The sequence below is a fragment of the Lissotriton vulgaris genome, chromosome 8 (assembly GCF_964263255.1).
Source record: "Lissotriton vulgaris chromosome 8, aLisVul1.2, whole genome shotgun sequence".
Taxonomy (NCBI): Eukaryota; Metazoa; Chordata; class Amphibia; order Caudata; family Salamandridae; genus Lissotriton; species Lissotriton vulgaris.
This window is the reverse complement of record NC_141696.1, coordinates 478,365,789-478,392,445: the sequence shown is the minus strand read 5'-3', so window position 1 is coordinate 478,392,445 and position 26,657 is coordinate 478,365,789. Positions and strand designations below refer to the sequence as shown.

General features: G+C 45.3%; 2 protein-coding genes across 3 annotated transcripts in view; both read right to left on the bottom strand.

Moving 5' to 3' along the window:
* LOC147697206 (zinc finger protein 425-like) overlaps positions 1–25,349 on the bottom strand; it is an 87,188-nt gene extending 61,839 nt beyond the window's left edge. Inside the window, exon 1 of the mRNA XM_086934274.1 lies at positions 25,213–25,349. The gene's annotated coding sequence lies outside the window, so the exon portion shown is untranslated. The remainder of the gene's footprint in view (positions 1–25,212) is intronic.
* On the bottom strand, positions 1,659–25,321 carry LOC147697207 (zinc finger protein 212-like). Of its 2 annotated transcripts, none has more exons than XM_086934275.1 (3): positions 24,356–25,217; positions 17,201–17,327; positions 1,659–3,312 (listed from the first exon to the last, which is right to left on the bottom strand). In XM_086934275.1, exons 1-3 carry the CDS (start codon positions 24,377–24,379, stop codon positions 2,354–2,356), a joined length of 1,110 nt encoding a protein of 369 aa, XP_086790401.1. In that variant the 5' UTR covers positions 24,380–25,217; the 3' UTR covers positions 1,659–2,353. The 2 variants fall into 2 exon arrangements, with proteins under 2 accessions (XP_086790401.1, XP_086790402.1); XM_086934276.1 differs by having other exon boundaries at positions 1,666–3,312; positions 25,213–25,321.
* Positions 25,350–26,657: the final 1,308 nt, after the last annotated feature.

Here is a 26,657-nt window from a genome sequence, read left to right as displayed (position 1 = left end):
CATTGCCCGTTATCACCGCTGCAGCCCGGGGACGAGAAGAAGCAGCCGCTGGCGTCAGCGCCCGGCCGCGCTGGGATTGGCCCAGCCGGCCGAGCCTCCCCGCCGCGTCACCAGGGACGCTGGAGATCCAGGAAGCAGCCGCCGAGGCTCCCGAGTGAAGGGGAGCCCCGCCCGCGGCCCCAGCTGAGCTGCCGAAGAGCCATCCCGCAGGCAAGACAGCCGGTGAGTGCATGGAAGAGGGAGAGGGGCGTCGAGACACATTTTCGGTGTCCGCCCCTCCCCCGTGCGCGATCTTGCGCGCACTACTTTGTGAAGCCCGAGGGCTTCAGGGGGCATTTACCTGATCGCGAGTCCCCCGTGAGGGACTCCAACGAAGCCTGCCATCCAGATTGGAGCCCCGAGGCTCCTGGGGGCAAGTTGTGTGTTCTGAGCCCAGCGAGGCTCCAACGTGGGCAGCAATTCTTAAGTTGAGAGCCACGAGGCTCTGTGAGGGCATTTTCATTGACTTAGAGCGCGGAGCTCTAGATTTGCGCATTTTGCTTGTGAGCCCTTGAGAGGCTCCTTGCCCACTTGGTTCTTGAGCCCTCCTGGCTCCAACGTTTGCCCAGTGCATATCTACAACTGTCCAGCACTTAGTGGACAGTTGCCACGTTTAGGTTTGTGCGCTGTGCTGCCTGCACAGACCCCCTGACATTGAGACTCAGGGCATTCCGCCCCTTTCGAGGCCAGTTGGCCTGAGGGACCTTTTGAGTGTTGTGCTTTGTGCACCCCGCGCATTGTAATTTCTTGTTATGTAATTCTTGCGCATGTGTTCTAACCTGTACCTTTTCTAAAAGTGACCTGATTAGGTATTCTTATGGTTATCCCCTTTTGCTAAATGTGACCTGCAGAGAGGATTGTTTAGGCTTATCCACTGTACTAAATGTGACCTGCACAGTGAAATGTTGATTCTGCTTACCTTTTCTAAAAGTGACCTGATTAGGTATTCTTATGGTTATCTCCTTTTGCTAAATGTGACCTGCATAGTAGATTGTGGATGGTTTATTTTATGTTTAGGTTTCCTTCCCTTTGCTAAGAGTGAACTGCTTAGGTGTTGGTATTCCTTCCTTAGGTCCTAGTTACCTGCGTGATTTACCTACAGTGTTTTAGGGTTGCGTAGGAGGTCCTTACTTTTCCAGTGATTACTGGATGTGTGTTGCTTCCATAATTTTGGTGCTACTCGTTCTATGTTTACGACATAAGTGTATATCTACCAGTATTATTTTCTGACAAGTGCCTACCCCTGACAGTGGTCCATGTGGCCCTGTCCTGTACATAATTCCCCTTGTAAATTCTGCCCGTGCCCCTGGCACATTGTACAGTTTGCGTGTGTTATCTAATGTGTTGTTTATTATAATACAAAGGCTATTTTTTTATATATCCTTGTGTGGAGTCCTTTCTTTGTGGTGGGCCTTGGGTGTTGTTGCTGGGGTGCGTGCGCAAATACTTAACTCATACCGCCTCCAAGTTTAGCCTAGACTGCTCGCGCCACGCTACCTAGAGGGCGAGTGGGGGTTGCCTTGGTGTGTGACTTCCCTTGCCCTGACTTTAGAAATGGTGATCCCTGACTGACCTCGACGCGAGTCTTGGCCGGCCAGGGTCCCGTTTCTAACATTTACCAAAACGTTTTGATACTATTTACATTTCTTTTAATGAACATTTTATTTTGATAGCAAAGAATCATCAATCTTACTTTCAAGCGTCTGCATATATTTCCATCTAATCAGAGAGTATCCTGAAAGCAGTATAAGTAGCCACATATTGTTAAACTTTGCAAACTTTCTTTTAAGAGCTTTATAATAACATTAGTGTTTTAGTTTATTTTGCAATTATTTTTAATGCTGCAGCTTGGTTGATGGTGAGGACATTTTTCGTGAAGGAGCAGAGAATTTGGCTTAGCAATAAAAGTAGATTTTTCTGATTACAAAGACATAACTTTGCATATATTTAACAAACATTTCATAAATTGCCATTTTGTATGGGGTGCATTTGTTTTCATTAGATAAAATGCTTAAAACTACAATTAAACATTAGTTTTCTGATACCTATCCATCCACTGAGCATGCAGAAATGGCTTCCACCAGCCAAAGACACAACCATAGACAGAAAGGAGGTGTTAGTAAATATTGTAGACCACACAAATGTTACCAAATTTTGTTACAGCTGTAGTGAAGCATTTCTAGAATATGAAATGGTCCACAGGATTATGAAAACTAGTACAGATTACATGTATGTCCATATCTCAACACATAGTGCTCTCTTTAGTCTAACACACTATTGACTACTGAAGCATGTACATCTCAAGATGCAAAAACTACCCACTACCATCTATTTTAAAGGCTCTCTTTTTTTTCTTGGAATATGGTTTCTCCCCTCTGTGAACTCTCAAGTGCATAATGAAATTGGAGCTTTGACTGAAGCTTCTCCCACACTCATTACAAGTGTACGGTTTCTCCCCAGTATGTGTTCTTTGGTGAATCATAAGACTCCGGCGGCGACTGTAGCTATTTCCACATTCAGTACAGCGATGCGGTTTCTCTTCACTGTGAATTACTAAGTGGTTTCTCAAGGCAGAGTAATACATGAACATGTTGCCACATACATGACACTCAAAAGGTCTTTCGCCCGTGTGAACTCTTAGGTGCTCCGTCAGTCGGGCACTCATTGTATAACTTTTATCACATTCTGTGCACTTAAATGGTCTCTCTCCAGTGTGTCTTCTCTGATGAACAAGAAGTTCTGAATGGAAACTGAAACGTCGATCACATTCATCACATGTATATGGCTTCTTCCGGAATCCAAACCTTGGCAAGGTGCTAATGCTCTTCTTGTATCTCTTGCGCTTGTAGCGCTTTTTTCCACTGAGAACTTTAGGAGGAATATTAAGGGGGCAAAGGCAACTGCAGCCCACTAACCCACACTTTTCACATGTTTGTGGGGGCTTTTCCTCCAATATTCTTGGAGGCTTTTCTTCATGAGTCTTCATATGCGCTGTAAGGTGGGACTTTTTATAAAAGCTTTTCTCACATTTAGTACATTTATGGGGTCTTCCTTCAGCCTGCGACCGTTGCAGTACAATGTGCTCTCGAAGCTTCAAGTTACTGGTGCTGGTTACAACAACTGGCTTCTTTCTTAGCTTACTTGTCAAAGGCTCACTCTTCATTGTCACAGACATCTTCTCATTTTTCACTGACATCCATACGTTGGAACACTGAGGCACACCATTCATTTCTGGAAAGCAGTCCAACTCCTTCTTAATCAGTGGGCCATCGTCTGTCAAAAGAAAAAGATTCTGGTCAACTGGTACTGGACACTGCTTTTAAAGTACAACAGCCTCTAGTCAGACGAAAAGCAGTTTTTCAATCCAAGGTAAACAAATTAAATTTACATCTGTTCAGATGAAACATGTAGTTTTGCATTGGAGTAAATTCTGAAAAGACAGAAAAGAGCCAGCAAAAGAACTATAAATAATGCAGAACCTTGGACTTTAGGTCACAAATGTAAGATGCGGCTTCTAAAAAATCCATTAAAATAAAGTGTGTTGTGGTTCAATGATTACCTCTGTGGGTGATAAAGAGCACATTATATCTCTCATAATCCTTAAAGCATTTTCATACAATGACCAGAGGCAGTTTATGACATCTGGGCATGTTCATATTTTAAACCTTCATTTCTTATTCTACAATATATGTGCCCAATATGTGATTTTTAAACCAGATTTTGATTCTTTACAATTCCTAGGGTGTGTGTTTTCCTTAAAAACAGCCAATCCATCAGCATCTTAAACATTGTGGAAACAATGCATTCTTTTCTGAAAATGGCTGAAAGCAAACCCTAAAAGGTTTACATTTTTAAAATAGCTCTCCTGAGTTTCCTTATATTAGGTCACATGCTTTATTAGATGGATTGAGACTAAAATGACTCTCCAATCAATTATGTTAATTTTGTGAGTTCCTAATGGTCTTTGGTGTACATATCCTTGCAAATAAGCAGAAAAATATAGAGAACATGAAGTAAACTTAGATGTTATGGATTTCTAAAAAGTAGCCTGCTCTATGTTAAAATTACATTTGCCTATATTTTTACAATAAAAACACAGTACAAAAGAGGGGAGACTACCTACTGGGTCTTGCTGTGAAAATCTGTATAGTATGTGATGCCCCCCCCCCAATTCCAGTGCTTAATTTGTAAAAAACAAAAAAAGTGTAAGTAAATTGCAGGGGCATAAAGCTTTTCTTGGGAGCCCGTCACCAGTGCCAGCACAATACCATGGGTGCCTAAACTTGTTTCTACCACCCACCTCTTTCTTATTACACCCTACACTTCCTGTCTCTATCTCAATAATACAGGCGTTTTTTCCCATAACTGCATTTTACCCTTGCCATTGATTTTCTACCATTTTGTTCTTTCACATTTTTCTGTCTTAATCTCTCACTTGCTCTGGAGCTTTGTCTGATGAAAAACAAGCATTTACAATGCAATGGTCTCGGCAGCATTTAAGGTAGATCTATTAGCATTAGTCATGATTTCTTTTTTTTAAATCATAAATAAATGGCATTGTCATTTACATTGCCAATAGCTTAATCGCTTGCATATGCGAGACCTATTGTATTAGCACCCGCACACAGAGTAAGTAGTAGAGTAGTAGAGTGAGTAGTTGATAGTGAGTAGGATAGAGTTATTAGTAAAGAGAGTATTAGAGAGCGAGTAGTAAAAAGTGAAAGAGTGAGTATTATATAGTGAGAGAGTAGTAAAGACTCCTAGAGCCACACACATTTACATACACAGCCACACCTTTAAGAATACAAAGTGTATTTTTATTTTTTGTAGTAAAGAGTGAGTAGTATAGTGACTAATTATGAGTGATTAATGTTGAGTAGTAGAGAGTGTAGCAGAGTGTGTAGTACAGTATTACAGTAATTACTATACATTAGATGCTATTTAGTACAGTGAGTAGTAGCGAGTAGTTGATATTGAGTATTACAATGAGTAGAGAGTGGTATTAATTAATTAATTAATTGTGGGTTTGTAATGCGCTAGAATCGACTCCCGAAGGAGTATCTCTACGCAGTAGACCGCTGGGGAACCTGTCCTGGCTTTCCCTGTGAGATGGTCCCTACTGGGTATCTCCAAGGTGAAACCAGGCATCCCCGGCGTATGTGGGGGGCCGTTGTGGAGATGAGGCAAGGTAATGCCCAGAGTTGCCGAGTGTGATCCCTGGTTAGAGTAGGCACCGAGATGAGAATTATCAAGTCCGATGAACCTGGTCCACGACCCTGCCGCGTCGGGAATTGAACCCTGGTCCAGGGCCGTCCTCTGCTCTCGGGTCTGCCGCCTCTAACCAGTGAGCCACACCACTCCATTTATGGAGTCGTATAGTAAGTATTTGAGTGAGTATTGATAATATTTGATAGTGAGTATTATAGAGTATTATAGAGTGACTATTTGAGTGAGTATTTGTGAGTAGTAGAGAGCGTAGTAAAGGGTGTGTAGTAGAGTGTGTAATAGAGAACTATAGTGAGTACTGTAGAGTATTTGTGTACTAAAGGTTCTTTGGAATTTAACCTATTGGATACGACCAGACTCAAGCGGAGCTTTGTAACTAGAAGGATTAATATTGACGCATTGGATTGAGGTTTCTGAGATATAGCGGTGACGACTTCTCTCGTGGTTTACACCATAAGGGGTACCCTTCCGGGTTGGAAATATCACCGGAATTGGGCCTAGGTATTGACGTTCCAGCCATTGAGCCCTGAAGAGTTGTAGTTTCTGTGTATGTACAGTCCTACAACGAAACACGTGTCGGCTGGCTGTATATAAGTTTACCTATTTGAAGACCTAATAAAAAGGAGAGACACATGAACCTGCATGAAAACGACGCTGGACAAAAATTTCTCTTTGTGCTAATTCGAATCTATTGTCACATTGTTGTTGAGACTCTTTCTGAGTGCGCAGGATTTTGTGTTTATGTTGTAAGGGTGTATTTGTTACGCTCTAATTGAGGGGTTCTCAAGGGTCTGCCCTCCCTGCTTGCACCATTACTCTTGATAAAAACTTATTACGTTTACTTTGCTTGAGCGCCTGTAGATCCCGAAAACTTAAAACCCTCTTCTCTGGTATCAGCCTTTCAGCACCTTATCTAGCTCCATCCCTTCCGGAGAATGCAAGAAGTGTGGCCCTTTCTCCACTGTACACCGTGACCAATCCTTGTTAAATGGTCTTAGATTTGCATACAGGTGACAGTTAAAAGTCCCCTACCAGGACTACAGATGGAGCTACTGCCGACTTTGCCATTGGCCCCATCGTTAACTGGGCGTTTAGGCGGGAGTCCAATTCTTTTATTGTGTTTCCCTTACCATTTGCTCCCACCGCATTGTACCAATTGACCAGGGTGATGTTTAACCCTTTTGAAAGGAAGCCCACCGCCTGCATGTTCTGTGATGCCCAGTTGAAGTTGGACCAGGCCCCTTGTATACGAAGGTCTACATATATGATCAACCCTCCCATGGCTCTTCCTGAAGCTGACCTTTGGGCGGGGACTGAGAAACACATAAACCCTTCCAGGGAGAAAGGGTTACAATCAATCATCCAGGTCTCCTGAAGACATATAACATGAAACCCAGTAATGTATTGCCTCCATTCCTGTTCCTCGTATTTGGCGGCAAGTCCTGCTACATTCCAGGATAATATTTTTAATCCATCCCGCCCATCTGTTCTTCCTGCCCTGGCCATGGGGGGTGGGTAGACACGTTTCCCTCAAGTATCGTGATATCATTGGGGTCAGCTACATTATCTATATGTGTTAATTGGGTACCTAAATCGATGATGTCTGGCCCAGTTAGCTCGATCTCCTCTACAGTACATGGTTGAGAACTCTCCGCCCTATTTACCCCCTTGTCTTCCCCTCCCTGCGGTAGATCTCATTGAGGTGTTTTAATCAGGGGTGTCTTTATCTGTTCGTGGCTCTTATCCCTAACTTGTTTATGTCTGGGGTTTATGTCTATCCCTAGTCAGTCCACTCCTTCTAGGGTCGACAGAGGGTCAAATCTATTCTGGAGGTCAATCCCACCCTGATTCCTCATGGCTACATAGTGAGATCTGCGGCTATGCCCAACTAAGTTCCACTCCCTGCCCTTCAAGCCAGCCATGGCACTCCCCTGGCTATAGGTCCCCTTAGGGTAAGAGAAACTAAGGGGCATAGGCCTGATGTTGCTAGCCTCTGTAATTGGGCCCCAGCTTAATATCTGGTCCACCACCTGCGTGTTTCTAAAGTTCACCACCACACAATCCCCGATATCATCCTTAGGCCTGGTTCCCACCCAGTTCACCCGCCAAACCATTATTTCCCCCTGTTCCGTGCCTACCAAAGGCCTACACTTATTTAGCCAGAACATGGTTTTGTTTTTAAGTTTGCCATAAGTCTCCACCTGTTCTGGTCTCAACACTGGGACTCCTGTAAGGATAATTACATAGGGTGCTGCGTCAGGAGGTAGATTGAGGGTTACTGACGTATTGGAGTGCCCCTTAGTAGTGGTATTCTCCGGTAGGATCTGGCTTACGGGGGGGTCGGGGCTTGTCTATGAACCATTACTCGATGTGTGCCTTTTGGCACCTCCTGGGGGACTTCCCTGCTGGTAGCGGGCAAACTGGTGGGAGCCTGTATCAAGCCTACTGGTTGTGTATTCGGGGGTGTCAAGGACTGTGTGATGGTGTTACATTGGTCATTTCGGGGCCTGTTTATGGATGATATTTCTGAGCTATTACTAATATCCTCCCCCATTGGCTTATTGCCTGAGGGGGCAGGATTACTGCCACCGGATGGCCCTTTTGTTTTAACCAAGGTTATTACTTTATCCAGCCTACTAAGGATCAATTTGGTCTGGTTGGCGATAAGTTGTTCTAAATGGTTCTGTAGATTGGATATTATTTGGGCTACCCACATTGGGGGCACTTGTGTGTTTAAATTGGCCCCCCCAGGAGACCTTATTTCTATGGTGGAGCTATCTAACGGGGCTTTATTCGGGGTGACTCTCTTACACCTGGACTTTTTCCTGTTAGTTTTCCTGACCTCACCCCTTTGTGGGGTTTCCTCCCTTAAAGTTGTCTCCTGTGCCACTAAGGTCCCATCTTGAGCACAAGGGATATCAAATAACCCGAGGTCAGGGGAAGCCAGTAAGGATGTTTGGACTTCAGAATCCTGCTCCAGGGTTGGTAAGACAGGTTGGGGGGTTAATGAGAGACGTCTCTCTGTTCGCTCGATCTCAGATGCTACTTTCGATAGTGCTTGTCGTAGCATTCTGTCAATGGCAGTTTGTTTATCCGTGATCGATATAGGCATACCTTTAGATTTACTACCATTTAGGGGAACCAGAGGGGTACATTTGGGTTGTTTTGACGACCTTGTTTGTACTGTGCTTGCCATGTCCATGTGCAAATCAATTTTGGTAAGTGGGGCAACAAGGGGTTACCCAGGTTCGCCACCCTCCACACACTAAATATCCAGTCAGTAACACTTGCCCGCTATCACTCCCAAGCGTCTCTAGTTCCAATGGTGACTCACACAATCACCCGTTAAAAATAATGTCAAAGGGTATTTCACGTACTGACCCGGATCTTGTCCAATAGTGTTCCCAGGCACTTCCCGAACCACGGGGGTTAGAGACCGGGCCCGTCCCGTCCTCTTCCGCCCCCGGACGGCCACAGACGGCCCGCCTTTAGCCCGGCGCCGCCCGCGCGCGTCCCGCGCAGCGGGAGGCGTTCCGCTGGTTATTAGCGCCTCCGGGCGCAGCCAGTGACGTCCCAGGTGCGCCGCTCGGCCCTGGGGCACCTGGGAGTTGGAGTCCCTCACTGCGAGGGAGAGAGCTGTGCTGACCCTGCCGTTGCCCTCACGGTGCTCTGGTGGAAGGTTGGCGGTCTGTGGAGCCACTGTGCACTGCCGTTGCCCTCAAGGCGTGTGTGCCTCCAGGAATGTGGCCCCCACTGGGCGCTCCGCTGGTTATTAGCGCCTCCGGGCGCAGCCAGGGACGTCCCATGTGCGCCGCTCGGCCCTGGGGCACCTGGGAGTTGGAGTCCCTCACTGCGAGGGGGAGAGCTGTGCTGACCCTGCCGTTGCCCTCACGCCGCTCTGGTGGAAGGTTGGCCGTCTGTGGAGCCGCTGTGCACTACCGTTGCCCTCACGGCGTGTGCCCCTCCAGGAATGTGGCCTTTAGTCAATATGCTGTCACCTGGAAGTGGGAAAAATTCTTATGCTTGTATTGCATGTCTGTGTTCAAAATTGTAAGGATAAAACTTTGATGTCTCTTTAGTGTCTGGTAAACAAAATAGCGCTGCTGATTGTTTATCGAGATCACCATGTGGGGACGTAGAAGAGAATGCCTTTGGAAGTGAAGATTTAGACGTAGTGGCATGTGTGACTGAAGTGTTTGCAGCACTAGGAGAAGCATTGAGGGAGGAAGCATGGATTGAAAAAAATTCCAAGGATAATGAACTTAAGCTGATAACGAAATACATACGTGATGGTTAGCCATCCATTAAAAATATGAAAGGTGCTCTACATTTTTTTTGCTCAAGTGGCTTCTGAATGGAGCGTAATTGGCGATGTTTAGACATGACAAATGCATTCCTCCGGCAGGTATAAGGGAACGGTTGTTGAAATTGTGTCATTGGGGGCATATGGGAATGTCTACATTAAAAGATGTATTGTGTGAGAATTTTTGATGGTCGGGTATGGACGCTGATGCAGACCGAATGGTAACGCAATGCACAGTATTTTCTGCAGCTAACAAGAATTGTAATACTAAAAAACACAGATGCAATATGTAACAGGGCCCAAGTTTGCATGGCAAAAGGTCGGTGGATATTTAATGACCATTTAAAAATATCCAGACAATGGCACGGGGGAAAAGGAAGATGGCGGTGTGAAGCAGCATGTGCGCTGACACTCTCCCTGCTCCACCGCTAGCGCCGCAGTGATCCTCCACCTATGCTCCCTACAAACAGCATTTTGCGCTCCCAACAGATAGCTTGCTGCTAAGCTTAAAACATAACTTTTTAAGTGCTATCCAAGGGCCGTGGAGTAAGGTCGACCCCGCTGATTTCACCGCCTGGTGCTGCGGAGCCGTTGGAGCCGAGAAGACGCTGCCTGCTTCTGACTCTTCAGCCACTGTGAAGCCACTTCGCCGTCTGCCTGCCTGCTCGTCTGGCCCCACTACTTACTTCCCAGCTGAGGGTCACAGAGCTGTGGGAATCGTGAGGCTGCAGGAGCTTCTTCCTGAGGTCTCCTTTGGTCCCGCTGTTTGCCTGCCGATTTTGTGAAGCCGAATCATTACCTGCTGCTTACTGGGGTGGTGTGACTGTGGGAGCGGCGAAGCTGTGGAGACGTGCGGCATCTCTCCCCCGAGGTCTGCTCTGCTCTGCTTTGGTCTGGGCCCGTTACCGTTGGGCTCTGCTCCTGTCCACTCTCTGTTTCTGCCTCGATGCATCTTTGTCTGGGGCCGGGTAGTGGTGAAACACCTCATCTGAGGTCCTCTGAGGTTTGCCTTCGATGAGCTGCCCCATGGCCTGTCTACTTTGATACCTGCCATTGAGGACCGTGGAGCAGTGGGAGCCATGAGGCTGTGGGGCGCCTCCCCCGAGGCCGGCTTAGATCTCACTGGCTTTGCTTGTTGTCTGCCCACTTGTTGGTGTCGTGAAGCCGCTGGAGCCGGGTCCATGAAGCTTTGTAGATGTCGTAGACGTTCTATCCCGGCTTTTGTTCTGGTCTTGTTCTTGCTGGGCTCCGGTCCAGTCTTTGCCTCAGCTCATCTACACCAGACGCTCGCCCTCCGCTCTCCACTCTCCACTGTAAGACCAGCGGATGTGTCGCATCTCATCTATAAACCGAAGGGTTTTTCAAAGCCGCCGTGCTCAGTGGTTCTCTTGGTCAGACCCGCTGCAGCTCTCTCACACGCCACAATTTTCCCCAACTGCTCTTGCAGCCTGTTTCAACGCCGCTATTTTGTCACGGAAAGCGTCCGCACAAGAAATGGGCCCGCCACGCAACGCAAAAACCAGGAGCAACAATACTTTCACACTGGCCGGAGTAAGCGAAACACTCTGTGCTGGGGGTAAGCCCTATAGATCTATATCTATCTATACTACTATTATAAAGGAAGAACTTTGAACCTTTGAGGCGGGTAAACTCGGGAACCACAGCGCCAATCCACACACCCGATACATCGTTGTAATCGTCAGGGTGTGCAGATGGACATAGGCTATATAAACGTAATAAATATACGTTATTTAAAAAATTTACCCCCCAAAAAAAAGTAGTCCCTTGGAAGAAGCGCCGGCCGCGACGTGCGTGCTGACCTGAGGAGCGCGGGGAGGAGCGGCGTCCAGGAGCGCGAGGAGGACCGGCGGACATGGCGCGGGGAGGAGCGGTAGACAGGTGGTGAGGAGCGGCGGACAGGCGGTGAGAACCGGTGGATAGGCGATGAGGAGCGGCGGACAGGCGGTGAGGAGCGGCAGACAGGCGGTGAGGAGCGGCAGACAGGCGGAGAGGAGCTGTGAGCGGCGGGCGGATGAGGTAGGTTATTTATTTAGGAGCGGTGAGCGGCGGAAAAATGAAGCAAAAATGACAATCGTGAGCAAGAGGAAGCAAACGGAGCATTACAAAAGTGAGCCAAACGGTGCATTACAGGAGGAAAAAGTTACGTGTGCAGGTTACAAATGCGTACATCGTGAGCAAGAGGAAGCAAACGAAGCATTACAAAAGTGAGCCAAACGGTGCATTACAGGAGGAAAAAGTTACGTGTGCAGGTTACAAAAGCTTACAAAGTAAACATAGAGGTATAATACTGCATTACAGGAGGAGGACGTGTGCAGGTTACAAAAGCGTACAAAGTAAACATAGAGGTATAATACTGCAATAAATGGAGGAAGGCTCCGGGAGACCCACGGACAACGTCGGGGCGGGCGGGGGCCCTGAAGCCTAATTGCTCCCGGACAACGTGGGGATGGGCTGCTAGTCTATACTACTATTATAAAGGAAGAACTTTGAGGCGGGTAAACTCGGGAACCACAGCGCCAATCCACACACCCGATACATCGTTGGAATCCTCAGGGTGTGCAGATGGACATAGGCTATATAAATTTAAAAAATACATTATATTTAAAAAATTTACATTTAAAAAAAAGTAGTCCCCTCAATGTAGCGCTGGCCGCGACCTGCGTGCTGACGTCGTCCAGGAGCGCGAGAAGGAGCGGCGGACATGGCGCGGGGGAGGAGCACTGACGAGCGGCACACAGGCGGTGAGCAGCAGCAGACCGGCGGAGCGGCGAGGAGCACTGAACTGAGGAGCGGCGGCTGAGCGGCGGACATGGCCCGGGGGAGGAGCACTGATGAGCGGCACACAGGCGGTGAGCAGCAGCGGACCGGCGGAGCGGCGAGGAGCACTGAACTGAGGAGCGGCGGCTGAGTTAAGGCTCCGGGGGACAATGTCGAGGCAGGCGGGGGTCGGGGCACCCGGGGGATGGGGAGTTACAACAAAAAAGCTCCGGGGGACAATGTCGGGGCAGGCGGGGGTCGGGACAGGCGGCGGACCCTCTGGCATAATTGTGCTCAAGCTCCCGACTCCCGCCGGCCTCTCCATACTCTCTGAACTCCTGCTCTTATCCCTGCAACCTCTGCTCATCCTCGCCTCCCTGCAAACAGAGCGCCAGAGCCCCACTTACCCAGAAAGCTTCCCAGTGCCTCAGGCGCTGCTGCTGGCCACCACTGCAACACTGGGCCTCTGGCATAATTGTGTGAGGTAAGCCTCCGGAGGACTATGTCAGGGCAGGCGGGGGTCGGGGCAGCCGGGGGACGGGGCCAATGTCGGGGCAGGCGGGGGTCGGGGAAGCCTGATTGCTCCCGGACAAGGTCGGGACGGGCTGCTAGTACTAATATAATAAAGAGAGAGACCAAACCTTTGAGGCGGGTAATCTCAGGAACCACAGCACCAATCACAATACCCAATACAGCGTTGGAAAGGGCAGTTGCAGCAGAAGGACATAGGCTATGAAGACGCCCACCATATACATGTTAAAGGTAAAAGAACTGTGCCAGCAAAGTAGTCCCTTGTGGGCGTGTCTGCGTTGTGCTGTGGGCATGTGCTTGGGGCGTGACAAACGCTGGGGTCGTGTGGTACGTTCCGCCCTTCATGCCATGTCTCATATCGTGTGCTGTGGGCGTTGGCTGGGGGCGTGTGCGGGGCGCGGGATTACGGGAAAAAAAAAGCAAGCATTGTGCCCAATATTTCATTGTTTTTTCTTTCCAGGTTCTGTACATTCCAGCTCCGGGTGTCCACCTTGCTCCCTTTAAATACCCCTGCACCCCATAATCAAAACCCACCCTTACTCCTTAAAATACCCCAACACCCTTAAACATTAACCCAGCTTAACCCTATAAATATACCCTGTGCCCCAAAACCCAAACCTAGCCCTAAACCCTAAAAATACCCCTGTACCCCAAAACCCAAACCTAGCCCTGAACCCTATAAATACCCCTGCACCTCAAAACCCAAACCTACCCCTGAACCCTACAAATACCCCTGTACCCCAAAACCCAAACCTAGCCCTGAACCCTTAAAATACCAGTGTACCCACAAACCTACCCCTGAACCCTAAAAATACCCCTGTACCCCAAACCCAAAACCTAGCCCTGAATCATAAAACTAACCCTGTACATCAAAACCCAAACCTACCCCTGAACCCTTAAAATACCCCTGTACCCCAAAACCCAAACCTACCCTGAACCCTAAAAATACCCCTGTACCCCAAAACCCATACCTATCCCTAAACCCTAAAACTACCCCTGTACCCCATAACCCAAAACTATATCTGAACCCTTAAAATACCCAAACACCCCAAAACATATACCTAAGTACCCCAAAACATATACCCCTATACCCATACTTACCTTATCCAAACATTTAAAAAAACATGCTTTTACCATTCATGCATTTACAACGAATTTCGTTGTAAATGTATGCGTGGTAAAAGCATATAAAATGTAATGCCATGCGTTATAATGGCATTGCGGAGTCATGGTACTTTTTAATGAAAGTAGGCCGAGTGATGGTATGCGGAAAGAAAGTTGCGGAATAATGGGTGTTTACCCTCCCCCGGTAAGTACATTGGTGGCACGGTGGCCCACATCTCCAGCAACATACTCATATTTTTTCACCACCGATTTGATAAATGCACAGGTCTCTCTCATTGATGGCCAGCACCGACATACACTTTTAGACACACCTCCCGCCACAAGTTCTAGAATTGCGAACTTTAGAGCTGGGGAGCTACGTTCGAATCTCGGCATCAGCTCAACATCCTGTGATTCCAGGCAAATCGCTTTGTCTCCCCGTGCCTACCACAAATTAATGTGTTCTTCTGAAATGTAAATTGTGCTCATGCCATGTTGTTGAGTTCGCGCTATATAATATTGCAAGGAAAAATAAAGTAGGGAAACTCGAGTTCACACACTACTGAACGCACACTCTTAAGTGCATCAGCAGTGCACTGTGAATCGGAGCGTTTCACAGGCCTGTCACAGATAAGAAATGCTATCAAAACGAAATCCTACAAAACAATATACTACTGGCCGGCAGCAATTCATACTCGGACAACGTCGGGACGGGCTGTTAGCCGATTAATACAAATACTGCTGCGTTCGCTAACATTAATTCAAACGAAAAGACAACAATATTAAATCCTGTGGCTGAGAGGCGGGCGGGAAACTAAGCAGCACGCCCATGTTTCTCCAAGGCAAGGAAGAAATGCCTAGGAGAAAGCATCCTCATTTTGGGATTCGGGGGCGTAGTTTTCGTTCTCTCCTCTTCCCATTGACAGGAAGGTAAAATTTCAGCCAATGGGAAGAGGAGAGAACAAAAACAAGAAAGAAGAGAAAAAACATGCCCCCGAATCTGGAAAAGACTAGGCTTGAACCGAGTGGCGCCCCTCTCCTCCAATGGCTGGCTTCCGCTAGGAAGCCAGCCAATGGAGAAGAGCGGCGGGTTCAAGCCCCATACTAAAAAACATTAAATCTCGGCTGCGCGAGCACTGCTGCGCAGTGCAACGCTAGTCCGAGACCTAATAAGTCCCAGTCCCCAAAAGATCATGATGGTGCCCATTACCTGCAACTACTAGCACAAATTGATAATTACCAATTGTCCTAGTTTCTATGTGGTGTGCAGGAGAGTGCTTGGGCACATGAGAGTTGTGATATACATGTTTACGGTCGCCTGCTGTATGCGCCGAATAGGGTGTAGTGGTTACTGCTGTCTCCCCTTCTCTCCGCTGTCTCTCTGCCTTTCTCTAGACTAAAGCAGGAAGGATCCTTTGTCTTATACCAAGCTAGTTCCATCACCTGTAACCGGAGAGATGCACCATTTAAAAAAACTACTCTGGCCAAGTATATGGCAAAAGTTGCACACATTACACAAATATGTTCTATAAGCCCATCACAAGCATCTGGAATCCTGTTCTGCTGAAAGCAAAAGTGCAGTAAAAGCAGCCAATTCATCACCTGAGTGACCAGTTTTTTGCAAACCAACTATCAGCATACTGGATATCAGCTGCCCCCTTTGGGTTATTCAGTATGCAACATTTATTTGAAGTAGTGCTGTACAACTGTTTGGGATAATGAGGGAACCAGAGGAAGAAAGCAAAGCCCATCCTAAACAACGATCAACTGTAACCCAGACAGAAGTCACTATTCTGAAAAGTCTCCCAATGACCGAGACTTGTGACTTGAGGGCCAGGCTACCTCTCACCTGGCCAGTGCCTTTGTGAGACTTCTGCGAGCAACCGCATCCTTTGCAAAAGGGCACGTGTTGCTCCACCACAATGGATGATCCCCCTAAAGAGCCCTTCCCGCAACGATAGAATGAAGACCATGTACCATTGACTAGTCTCCTTCACCTGAATCCCATCTGCAGATGGCAGTGCCTTGGCCTGAGGATGAATGTGAAGCCACTCTAGAACATAGCATCTCTGTTCCCCAACCAAAGTCTCTCAGACCAGCCATAATTACTCAAAAGCTTCTATCTCCATCGCTTCACTTTGTTCTTCAGACTGTGTCTGCTGATTATCATACAGTGCACATGAAAAGAAAAGCGCAGCACTAGCCAACACAAATAATGCCCTAGGAGTGCGACTCCTTTCGATGCAGCCGACCAGAAGAATGTTTCATCTATCGAAGATAGTAAAATATCTGTGTGCACCTTAACCCAACACTATGCTTTGGTTGTAGCTTAGGCTACTCAACTGCAAAGGTATGCCTAGTTGAAGCACAGTTATACCAAAGAGATAAAAAGAATAACACTGCTTGGGAGATATATTTATTGTGACAGATGCATTTACTAACTGACATAGGTATTTCTTCCCGACAACACCGTCCAGGGGTAAAGCTTGCTGTTTGCCTTGCTACTCACTGAAAGTCTGAAGACTTTTTGGTAATTCCATGAGCTCTCAGTTGAACCCCGGTTTTATGTTTCAAAGGACAACAGCAATACTGGTTATAATTAAGGCTAAGAACTGTGTGAGAAAGCAGAATGGAGACGAGAGTCAAGAATATGGATGTATATATCAAGGCTATATCAATTACTGAAGTAACAACATGAGAGGACTTGTAGAAAATGGGTTGTGTCTATCTTCAGAAATCATCAGTTTAGTAACCAAATATCAAATACTTAAACCGGTTCACAGCCAGCAGCTGCAGGGGAGGCTAACTGTAGTAGAAGGCACGATGCTCGCCACCTTCATCTTCACAGAAACCAGCAGTAATTATTCTGAGTGAAGGAAGAGGGCAAAGGGGGGCGGGAGGGAGTAGCAGACCTCAGGCAGTATCTGCCTCCATGTGGCCAATGAGACTACAGTTGAGGGATTCTGATGCTGCAATGCCCAGAATGCTTGTTTTGTGAAGAACTTTTAAGAAGACTTCTCCATCTCACTGCATTCAAAAGTAATGCTGAACAGTGTAATACAAACCTGAAGGCATAAATGAGGAGAGCTTTACTTGCAGTTGCGGATAGGCCAGTACTGGACAGGGAAGGCACATTCCCTCTGAAAAGACACCTGGTGCAGATAAGAAAAGTCAAACAACCTGGTAATGCTAAGTAAAAAACACACAAAATTCCCTTACTTAGTGAAATAAAGAGCTCGTGGTTTTCTTGCATTACAGTCTTGTATAGCTGTTTCTGCCACTCTTCAAGAATCTCCCACTCCTCCTCAGAGAAATAAACAGCAACATCTTCGAATGTAAGAGGCACCTGCAAAAACAGTGTGTGCTTATTCAGTATGTTGATCCTTATGAATCCAAATATTTACAAAATCATACAGATTATTTGAAACCGGAATGCCATAATTCCAAAAGGCTTTCGAAACAGTCAAATCAAATCCTAAACACACAGTTTTAAAAAAAAAGGTGGTGTCGATACCACCTAGTGAATTGTTCGGTCTGGACTGTTCCCCTCATGGGAACAGTCCAGACCGAACTGCAACGCCATGTCTTCCCTGGACCGGAAACAAGCATCCTAGGACCGGTTTCTGGCTATCAGCCTTCATCAGCCAGGATAGCTTGACTCCAGTGACCTAGTGAGCAAGGGACCCACGTCTGGACATACCCTTCCCACATAGGGTGAATAGCAAAATACACAAGATGATGGACGGAATGTTGCACAATGTGACTGGGGGTGAGTGTTTTGCCATTGTGCAACATTCCGTCCATCATCTTGTTTGTTTTGCTGTTCACCCTATGTGGGAAGGGTATGCCCAGACGTGGGTCCCTTGCTTACTACGCCACTGGAGTCAAGCTATCCTAAATAAAAACAATTTTAAGACATGGCTTGGCAGTTCGGGCTGGACTGTTCCCATGAGGCACAGGGTCAAGACTGATTTGCATATGGCCATTGGTGAGCAAAATAACGATGAATTAAACCCAGATCTGTGACTGGGGGTGAGTGTTTTGCCATTGTGCAACATTCCGTCCATCATCTTGTTTGTTTTACTTTATACAGTAATCAGCTCATAATGCTGAGGTTTCTTTTAGTTGACTCAATTAAAAGAATTACATTTGTGCCTTTAAACCTCTGCCCATTCAAAAAACGTTTCAGGATTTGAGAATTATTCTCTGAAATGATTATAATCAAAATGTGGGGAGTATGAACAGATTAAAGGTGAATCAACGTCAACCTCAAATAAATTATGTGAAAATCTGTAGAAAGCTTTCTAAAGTTCAGTGGGATTAAGGACAAAAATATGCAAACTGCGCTCACTGTACTATTTGTCTACTTTCCTGGATGTACAAACGTTGTGCTCACTGAAAAACACATGACCTCTGCTGCACCCATTCACATTTCTCCATATCTCCCCTTGAATGCCCTGAAGTCAAATCCTTTTTCCCTCTCACACCCACCTCCTCTCAGCCACCGTTGTGTTTTGATATAAAGTTCTTAGAACTCTTCCACACCTTTACTCACCATAATATCCACCTGCTTGTCATTATCACTGAAGGCCTTCTGGAAGACGCTGAAAGCAATGCTGCTATAGGTTGTTTGATTTAAAGTGCCTAGACAGTTAGGTCTGCTTTTCTGCAGTATATGCATTCCAATTCATCCATTTATTTTGGAAAAGAAGCGGATTCTGCTGGTCTTTTAAAAAATATTTCCTTCTTTGTTTTTAACATTTGTTGAGTTTGATTTTAACAAAATGTAGGTGCACCACAACTAATAATGATACAAAGAAATTTAAGAAAATGGTCCCGAGTGTATTCACTTCTCTTTATTTTCAAATTCTTCTAAAATGTGTCGCCAATTTACAGCAGAAACAGACAACATGGGTCGTCCATAATATTGGACTTCTTCAGGTAAGAATACATTCAAAAGTTAATGTCGTCAATTATAGTTTGAGAAAGAAAAGTCATTCAGGATCCCAATCACATTGCGATAAGAGTCAGCAAATCATTGATCCCCCAAGAAAAACTAATGAAGAGAGAATGTAAGCGTCCACATGTGCATTCATATATGGATGTTCAGTCAGATTTCCAAACAGCGAGCATATATTATTTTGCTGAATGTGAATACAAGGGGCCCTTCCACCCAGATATGGCACTAGGATAGGTGCCGTAGACCGCAATCAAACAGCTGTGTAGTATTCCCTGTACGCAAAAAAACGATGTGATAGAGTTTGACACCTTCTGCTGCAGCAACAAATTGAGAACAAGGAAAGTCAATAAAAAAAACATGTATTCATATGGAAGATTTACAGATGCTCAGTGTCTAAAATGTCAATAATGGAGCGTGACCAAGATGACAGAGCAGTAGGACATGTGCGTCCTCCTCTCTGTCCTGGCCTAAAGCTACATCCAATCAAATCCTCACAAGGTAGCAACAGAGACGAGCCATCCAAGATCTGATGGACTGCAACAGGCTGGAGGAAGACGGCAAGTCACAGAGGGATTATCCTGAGCTTGTGATTCACTGGTGCCGACATCAGCCAACAAGGCTGAGGAACCTCTGTGTACTGGCTGGGATGAAATCGACACCTCACCCGAACCACACAGTGGGGAAGGGGGTGGCATAGAGGACATACGCAATGAGCCGCGGTCAACAGGCAAAAATGGAGGGTCTGCCGCAGCCTATCAAGACAGCACATGTGACCAAAGATAAAGGAACGGCCTTGGGGACAGGGAGTGTTGATGAAGGAGAGTGACTTGAGGCGTTGGTGACCTGGATACACTGTGAGACTGCTGGAGGAAGGTGACAGTACCTTTCTGGAGCAAGTCTAAAAGGTCAGGAATCAGAGCATCAGGAAAACAAAGCCAGAACCGTATTACTTGAACACCCCCGAGACCAAAATATGAGAATTCACATATGTAGGGTCCTGTGAAGGGTAAGCACAGCAATGAAAAAAAGTGGTCCTGCCAGATTAACCCGCAAGTAAGCGATGAGAGGAATCTACAAGTGACTGCCCCTGAAAATGACGTTGAGCGTAGCAGTACTGGAGATGGTCTGACGTCTTGAGAGCCATGCTGGGTGCAATTGATGACAAATGGTGCAGGGAAAGGACCCCATCAGGCCCTAGTAGCAGACAAGCAAAATACAGTTACCAGTGGGAAAGGAATCACCCGACAAGGCCTCCATTACAGAAAAGTGAGAATAAGGAGGAGCTAACCTCTGCGGATAGTAGGGAGCCCACCAAGCACAACATAATGGGAAGAACAGATAGCATGGTTGCCACAGAGGCCGCGGTGAGCTACACCACAATTATGGCTACAGAAAAGAGAAAAACATACCAGACATGTTGCTATTTCAGAAGCTTGAGTCCATACGCCAACAGTAATAAGGACAATAAACTAAATGCATTCCCTGCAATGAATACACAAACAATGGCCACAAAGAGGAGGAACCCATCTCCAAAAGATACAGGACTGACCTCTTCTAGAAAGTCTGAGATAACTTCTCAACTCTCCATGAGTATCTCAATCTAGGCCTACGCGAGGTGAACAAGGACCTCATAGACCAAGGGCAAGATGGTACTTGCAAAGAGAAGAAGCTTAAGAACATATGAAACAGGAGACTGAAAATCAGAAATAATGGAACATTATTATCCAGTCAAGGTAAAGACATAAAGAATCGCTCCAGGAGGAAACAATGTATACATACATACGTGGCATACCACAGGAAGAGCAGCAACTATGTTGAAAAACAATACCAGGCCCTATTTTATTTACCCAGCTCAGAGGAGATCCTGGCTAGGTTCCAAAAATCCATTTCAGATAAGAAGTTTATTCTTGACAGCACAGCATAGCGTCTTAAGAGTAGGACAACTCCAGTTCAACTGACTGCAGTGCATCCAGGGATTCCAGGATTAACATTCACCCGGAGTCTAGAATGCACTACAAAACATAACATGGCATGTGCATAGAACGTATGCAAATATGTTATACTACAAGTCACAATGCAATACGTCCTTCCCCTCCAAAACCATTTAACAAAACAAAGAGCATTCCTGACCACCCAAAAATAAAACAAGAGAAACAACAACACAAAAACAAATAAACAAACTTTCTATTTTACAAAATCAGCAAATCCTATAGGAACATGTCTGACTCTGCTTTTCCCTTTAACTTTGAACTCACAGAATCAGCAATTCCTTTGATACGGTCAAAAGACCCCGTACCTTCATTGACATCCACATCATGATAACCATGTGGTGCATTCATGTCGAATTTCACCAGGAAACCCTAACGTCTTTCCTCTGTGTCGTCATTCCTACTCATGTCCTCACCGTTCATGTCCATGACATTACATCTTGCAACTCTCTTCACATTCAATATTTTGCCATCCCGGGTAATCACAGTTAGAAAACACCTTCCCTACACAGAATGGTTTCAATGTAGGAGCATTAGCAATTTCTTGTTTAATGCTCTCAAATGCCACACGTTGCCTGTCTGACCATACATACTGTACGTTGTGCCTCAACAGTTCTCTAAGTGGTTCCATTTTGGTGGCAAAGTTCTCCAAGAACTTGCTGTAATACTCACACATGCCAGCAAATGAAAGTAACTATTCTTTACTTGTGGCTGCAGGAGCATTATAATAGCATCTACATTTGATTTCTTAGGTACTACTCCATTGCCAGGCAAAGAACAGCCCAGATATTCTACTGAATCTTTGAACATCATACATTTGTTACCTTTAAGTGTCAACCCATGTTTCTCCAACCTGTCACATACCTCAGTCATGTGTTGCAAATGATCTTCCTTGTTATGGGAAAATATCAAAATGTAATCTTGGAAGCATTTAACATAATTATAAATATCTTTAAAAATGTGGAACACAGCCCTATGAAAAGCACAAGCAGCAGAAGCCAGAGCACATGGCATTCTTGTGAACTGGAACAAACCCTGTGGTGTGATCCTTGCAGTCAGACTTTTGGATACTTTAGCTAGAATGACATATGCTGATCTGAGGTCTAATGTGGAAAATACTTTTGCTTCCTTCAGCATAGAAACAACCTCATTGATATTAGGTAATGGATAACAATCAATCAACATATTAGCATTTAACGCCCTCAAGTCAACACACAAACGCAACTTTTGATCAGGCTTACGGGCTAAACCTATGGGAGAAACCCATTCACTTGACAAGCTAAAACTATGGGAGAAACCCACTCACTCGACTCAATCTCTTCAATAATCCCTCCTTTGACCAAATCCTTCAGCATATCTATCAATTCACCTCTCACACTGATTGGCACACCCCTCAACTTTTGTCTACGGGAACCGCTCAATCCTTCAGTTTGATCTTGTGTGTAAAGTCTTTCAATTTACCTAAGTTCAAAGAAAACACACTCTTAAAATGTTCTTTCAGCCATTTCTCTCCATCGCATTCTACCACGAACGAAACACTTTTGTCGCAAATTGTCTCACATACAATTTCAGGATCCTCGCATCAGGGGGATCAGCATTATGCCTAACTTCAACTGTTCTCTAAACCCTAATACATTCACCCCTTTTTACTACCACATAGAGCTTAATCTGAGCACTTCTCCCCTTGACATATATTACTACACACACATAGCCATCCATCATTATCTTGGAGCCATCAAAACTCTCTGCCACAATATTCGACTGGTGTAAATCCTCCATGCCCCAACCCTCTCTGAACTTTTCTTTAAAATATTTCCTACTAATAATAGACCAAGGAAAACCAGAATCTGCCATAAAATCTAACTCCACTCCAGAAATCTGTACCACACACTTGGGGGAACTTCTAACCACATCCTCAGCAAAATTTTCCCCACTCTCCTGGATGGATAGAACTATGCCTCTTTCGTCGTCCATACATTTTCTCATTCACATATAGGTCTGATTTCACATACCTCAGTTGCACATGACACCTTACCCCTATTCTGACCCCATCTTTTTTTCAAATCTCTGCAAACACATGCAAAATGACCTACACGGCCACTTTTCTTGCACTCCCTATTAATAGCAGGACAACCAGAAAATTATTCTATGTGTATACTACTACCATATCTATAGCATACACCTGACCACTCTTCTTTGTCAAACTTCCTAATGCTTGCATAACTCCTTACACGTGGGCTTGCACCCAAAGTACTTGTGGTACGTCCCTCAGTACGACGCTCATCAACCTTTTTCACAACACACACTTCTTCAGTACCAATCACATGTACATTGACATTCTGAACAGCTGACATCCATTTCTCAGATTGCTCTAACTCCTTTGCTGTAGCAATAGTATCTTGTAACTTGGGGTCGCCCATTTCAATGGAAGTAAAATGGTACGGGTGTAATGATACAGCCGTGATCCATTTAGAAAGTATGATACATCAATTAAGAAGGATCCTATATGGACAAATTGTGTCAACAGCATTGCAGAAAGAGGGAACACGTGTTTTGTTTTTAGACTAGAAACCCACGAGCATTTCCGAGGTAGCATTAGGTAGTTGTATAACGTCATGGACTGTGGAATAAACTGTCAGCAAAGAAAAGGTCACTATTAAGTCCTGTGAACCAACTGCCACAGATCCTATAGGGTCAGATATATCGGGTATAAACCACATTAATTAGGATCGGCATCAAAGACCAAATTCGTAAGTTAGTTCTCAGAATGAACGCTTTTACATTTTATTGACCAGCTTACTTTGAAATCTGTGTAAAATGGTTAGTTTAACATTATGCAAATGGTGCATGGCTTCGTGCCACAGACAACCTATTAAGAGTTTCTTTTCATTTGACGATTTAACTAGGTCAACATGCAAACGTGTCAGAAGCCACGAGGGATAGTAATACTGCTCAAAAAACTAGATACAAAACAAGATTTAAAAGAAAGATATTCTTATAGCAAGGGATCCAAAGAGCTCGAGCAGTCTCTCGCATGTCATCAGCCTAAGCAAGTCAACAAAGTAGTTAAATTGATTGTTTGGCGCACCTTCTCCATCACGAGTATACTAAATCAAGTGTGCACATCTACTTGAAGACTGACACAGTGCAATTATGCACCCATGAAATACTCAACAGAAAACCAATCGCAGGAGGAATAGGTAAACACAATCTCCGGGAGACGTTTTCCCTCAACACACGTGGCTCTCGCTGTAGTACATAGATAGGTTTTCAAGATAAATTGAATATTTCTTGCACAATTCGGTCTGCCAAACATGTCCTTCCTACAAGCAAGTGTATTGTTCGATTTTTATGAAGTGGATGTAAAAAACTTGGGAATTTGGAGCACAAGCTGATGTTCGGTACAGATCATGTAATTTGTCTTACCTTAGCACTGCTCTGTGTAGACATTTTTCGACCCAATGTCCAGATGAAACGATTATTTCTCTGCTGTCACGCCGCGGGGATGATCATATCCAGTCCTTCAGTTGAATTAAATCTATTTATATCCAGATGAAGTGAACAATCTTTATCTTTCCCTTCCCGCTCCCCTCTCTTGGATCTACGTCTGCAAAGGATGAATGGTAGCTCCTGTGACAGAATTATTCGTACACATTCCAGATCTATGTTTGATAAATATTCTTCGTACTGAAAGTTTACCCTTAATTTCCATTAAAATTATACGGTGACAATTGTTCTACGTTTATTCTCGACAGTGAAAGGGTCCACTGCGACATATATGAACAGATGGCAACATGGTACATTGGGAAAGGGACTTCAGTGGCATAAAGCTTCTATCTGCACAGACCTCCTCGCGTAGTTGCCTTCATTCCGTGCGTTCAATAATATCATGCTGTCAGTTATAGGGTGTTTTTTCGTCCAGCATGCCATTACTTCATTTCAAAGTGTCAGCGTGACATTTTCGTTTGTGTAGATATATACTGTATTATACTGCACACAGTGATAATATGTATTTGCATCTCTCACATTAGACCATCTGTAAATGTGGGTGCGTGTATACTTCCCCAAGAGACAATAAATCCTATAGACCCTGCTTCTTTTGCTGGAAGGTGTTTTTTTTTTTTTTTTAACTACCTCGGGGGTCGACCTTATATATTTGGTGTATATATCGAGTCCCAGGCAGTGTCTTTAAAGACTCATTGTACTGCCAATCGTCATCACTCGGCTCTCCTTCAGGGACTGCCCAGAAAAACCGCCGTCCTACCCAATGCTTTGATACTTACAGGCGGTGCATGCTGGCACCAACGAGGACTGCGACTCAAAAAGGCCCTGTCGCGAACACCTCTTGCAATCTGTTGTTTCGGTATCCTACACTATGCGAGATCAGTCTGGGCTACTACACTTTACACAATGAACGCTCGAAGGCTGATCACGTTACGCGCTGACGTAATGTGAAAGCCAACCAACCGCCATAGAACGTAGCCCACACAGCCTATTAAACACTAGACCGCTTATGACAATTTTTCACGTTGGCTATCACAGACCATACGCTGGTATCCCATGGAAGTAAAATGAGATACATTTCCATACTGCCTTTACACTCTGCACGTAGGGCCTTACTAGTACGTCTTGGAAAATACAGTCAGGTGCCGAACACGCTGCCTGGTGGGAGGGAGAGGTCGGAGCCCAACCATCCCCTATCCTCTGGACAGTTGTACCAAAAGGGATGAGCAATGGAGTATTTCTTTTTGTAACGTGGACATTGGCCAGGACGAGGTGACAAAGTTAAATGTAGTCCAATTATAGCCAAATACTTTGCAGGCATTCTGGCAGGAAAAATAATGAACGCTTCGAAATTTAGTCACGAGCTAATCCTAAAATAATGCATTTTATGCTATTAACTAAGGAAGAGGTGGAGCCATTTGGTGTGCTCCTTTTCAAAAGATGTGCTGCGTCAGTAACGAACGTAGCTGCCATTTGGTGACTAACTGGCATGGGTGGAAATTCAGGACAGAAGGTCAAAATTCAGGACAGAAGGTCAAAATTCAGGACAAAACTTTGGGACAAAAAGGTACGCTTTAAAGCCATCTGAGGAGATCGTGCAATAATATATAAGTAAATAGACAACCAACATAAGTGCAAGTCAAAAGAAGTTTATATTCGGTATTAGCTAAACAAAAGCTCTAACTTGTACAAATGTGTGACCGATTGCATATGCTTATTTTTTAAAAGTAACTGGTCAATGTTACTTCCATCTAATGTGCTATATTTTTTCCTTGCCTTCAGGCCCCCCACATGGCTAAATTGCCAAGACTGTCCCATTGTCATTCTGTATGCCACAATCAGCTGGCAGACAGAAGGACAATGGGTCCATCAGAGTCTGTGAGAGGCTGGAGAGGGGCTGCTCTTGAACACAGAGGAGTGCGAAGCGCCCCCAGCAGAGAGCTCTCAGAACACTGAGGCTTCTCAAAGTTGAGCAGTCCAGGTCACTGTCACACCCCAAATTACGGACAAAAGTCGTCTATAAGAGGGATCGTCCCCGACAACGGACGTGACTTCCAATTAACAGACAGTCCATGAAATTTAAGGACGGTTGGTCACCCTAAGCTGCCAAGGTTTCAAATTGCTTATCTGTGACATTTTCATAAATTCAATGTAATTATGAGTGGCATTCAATGACTATGAGTGACCTTTTTTTGTGAGCCAAAATCAAGCAATTAAGACAATG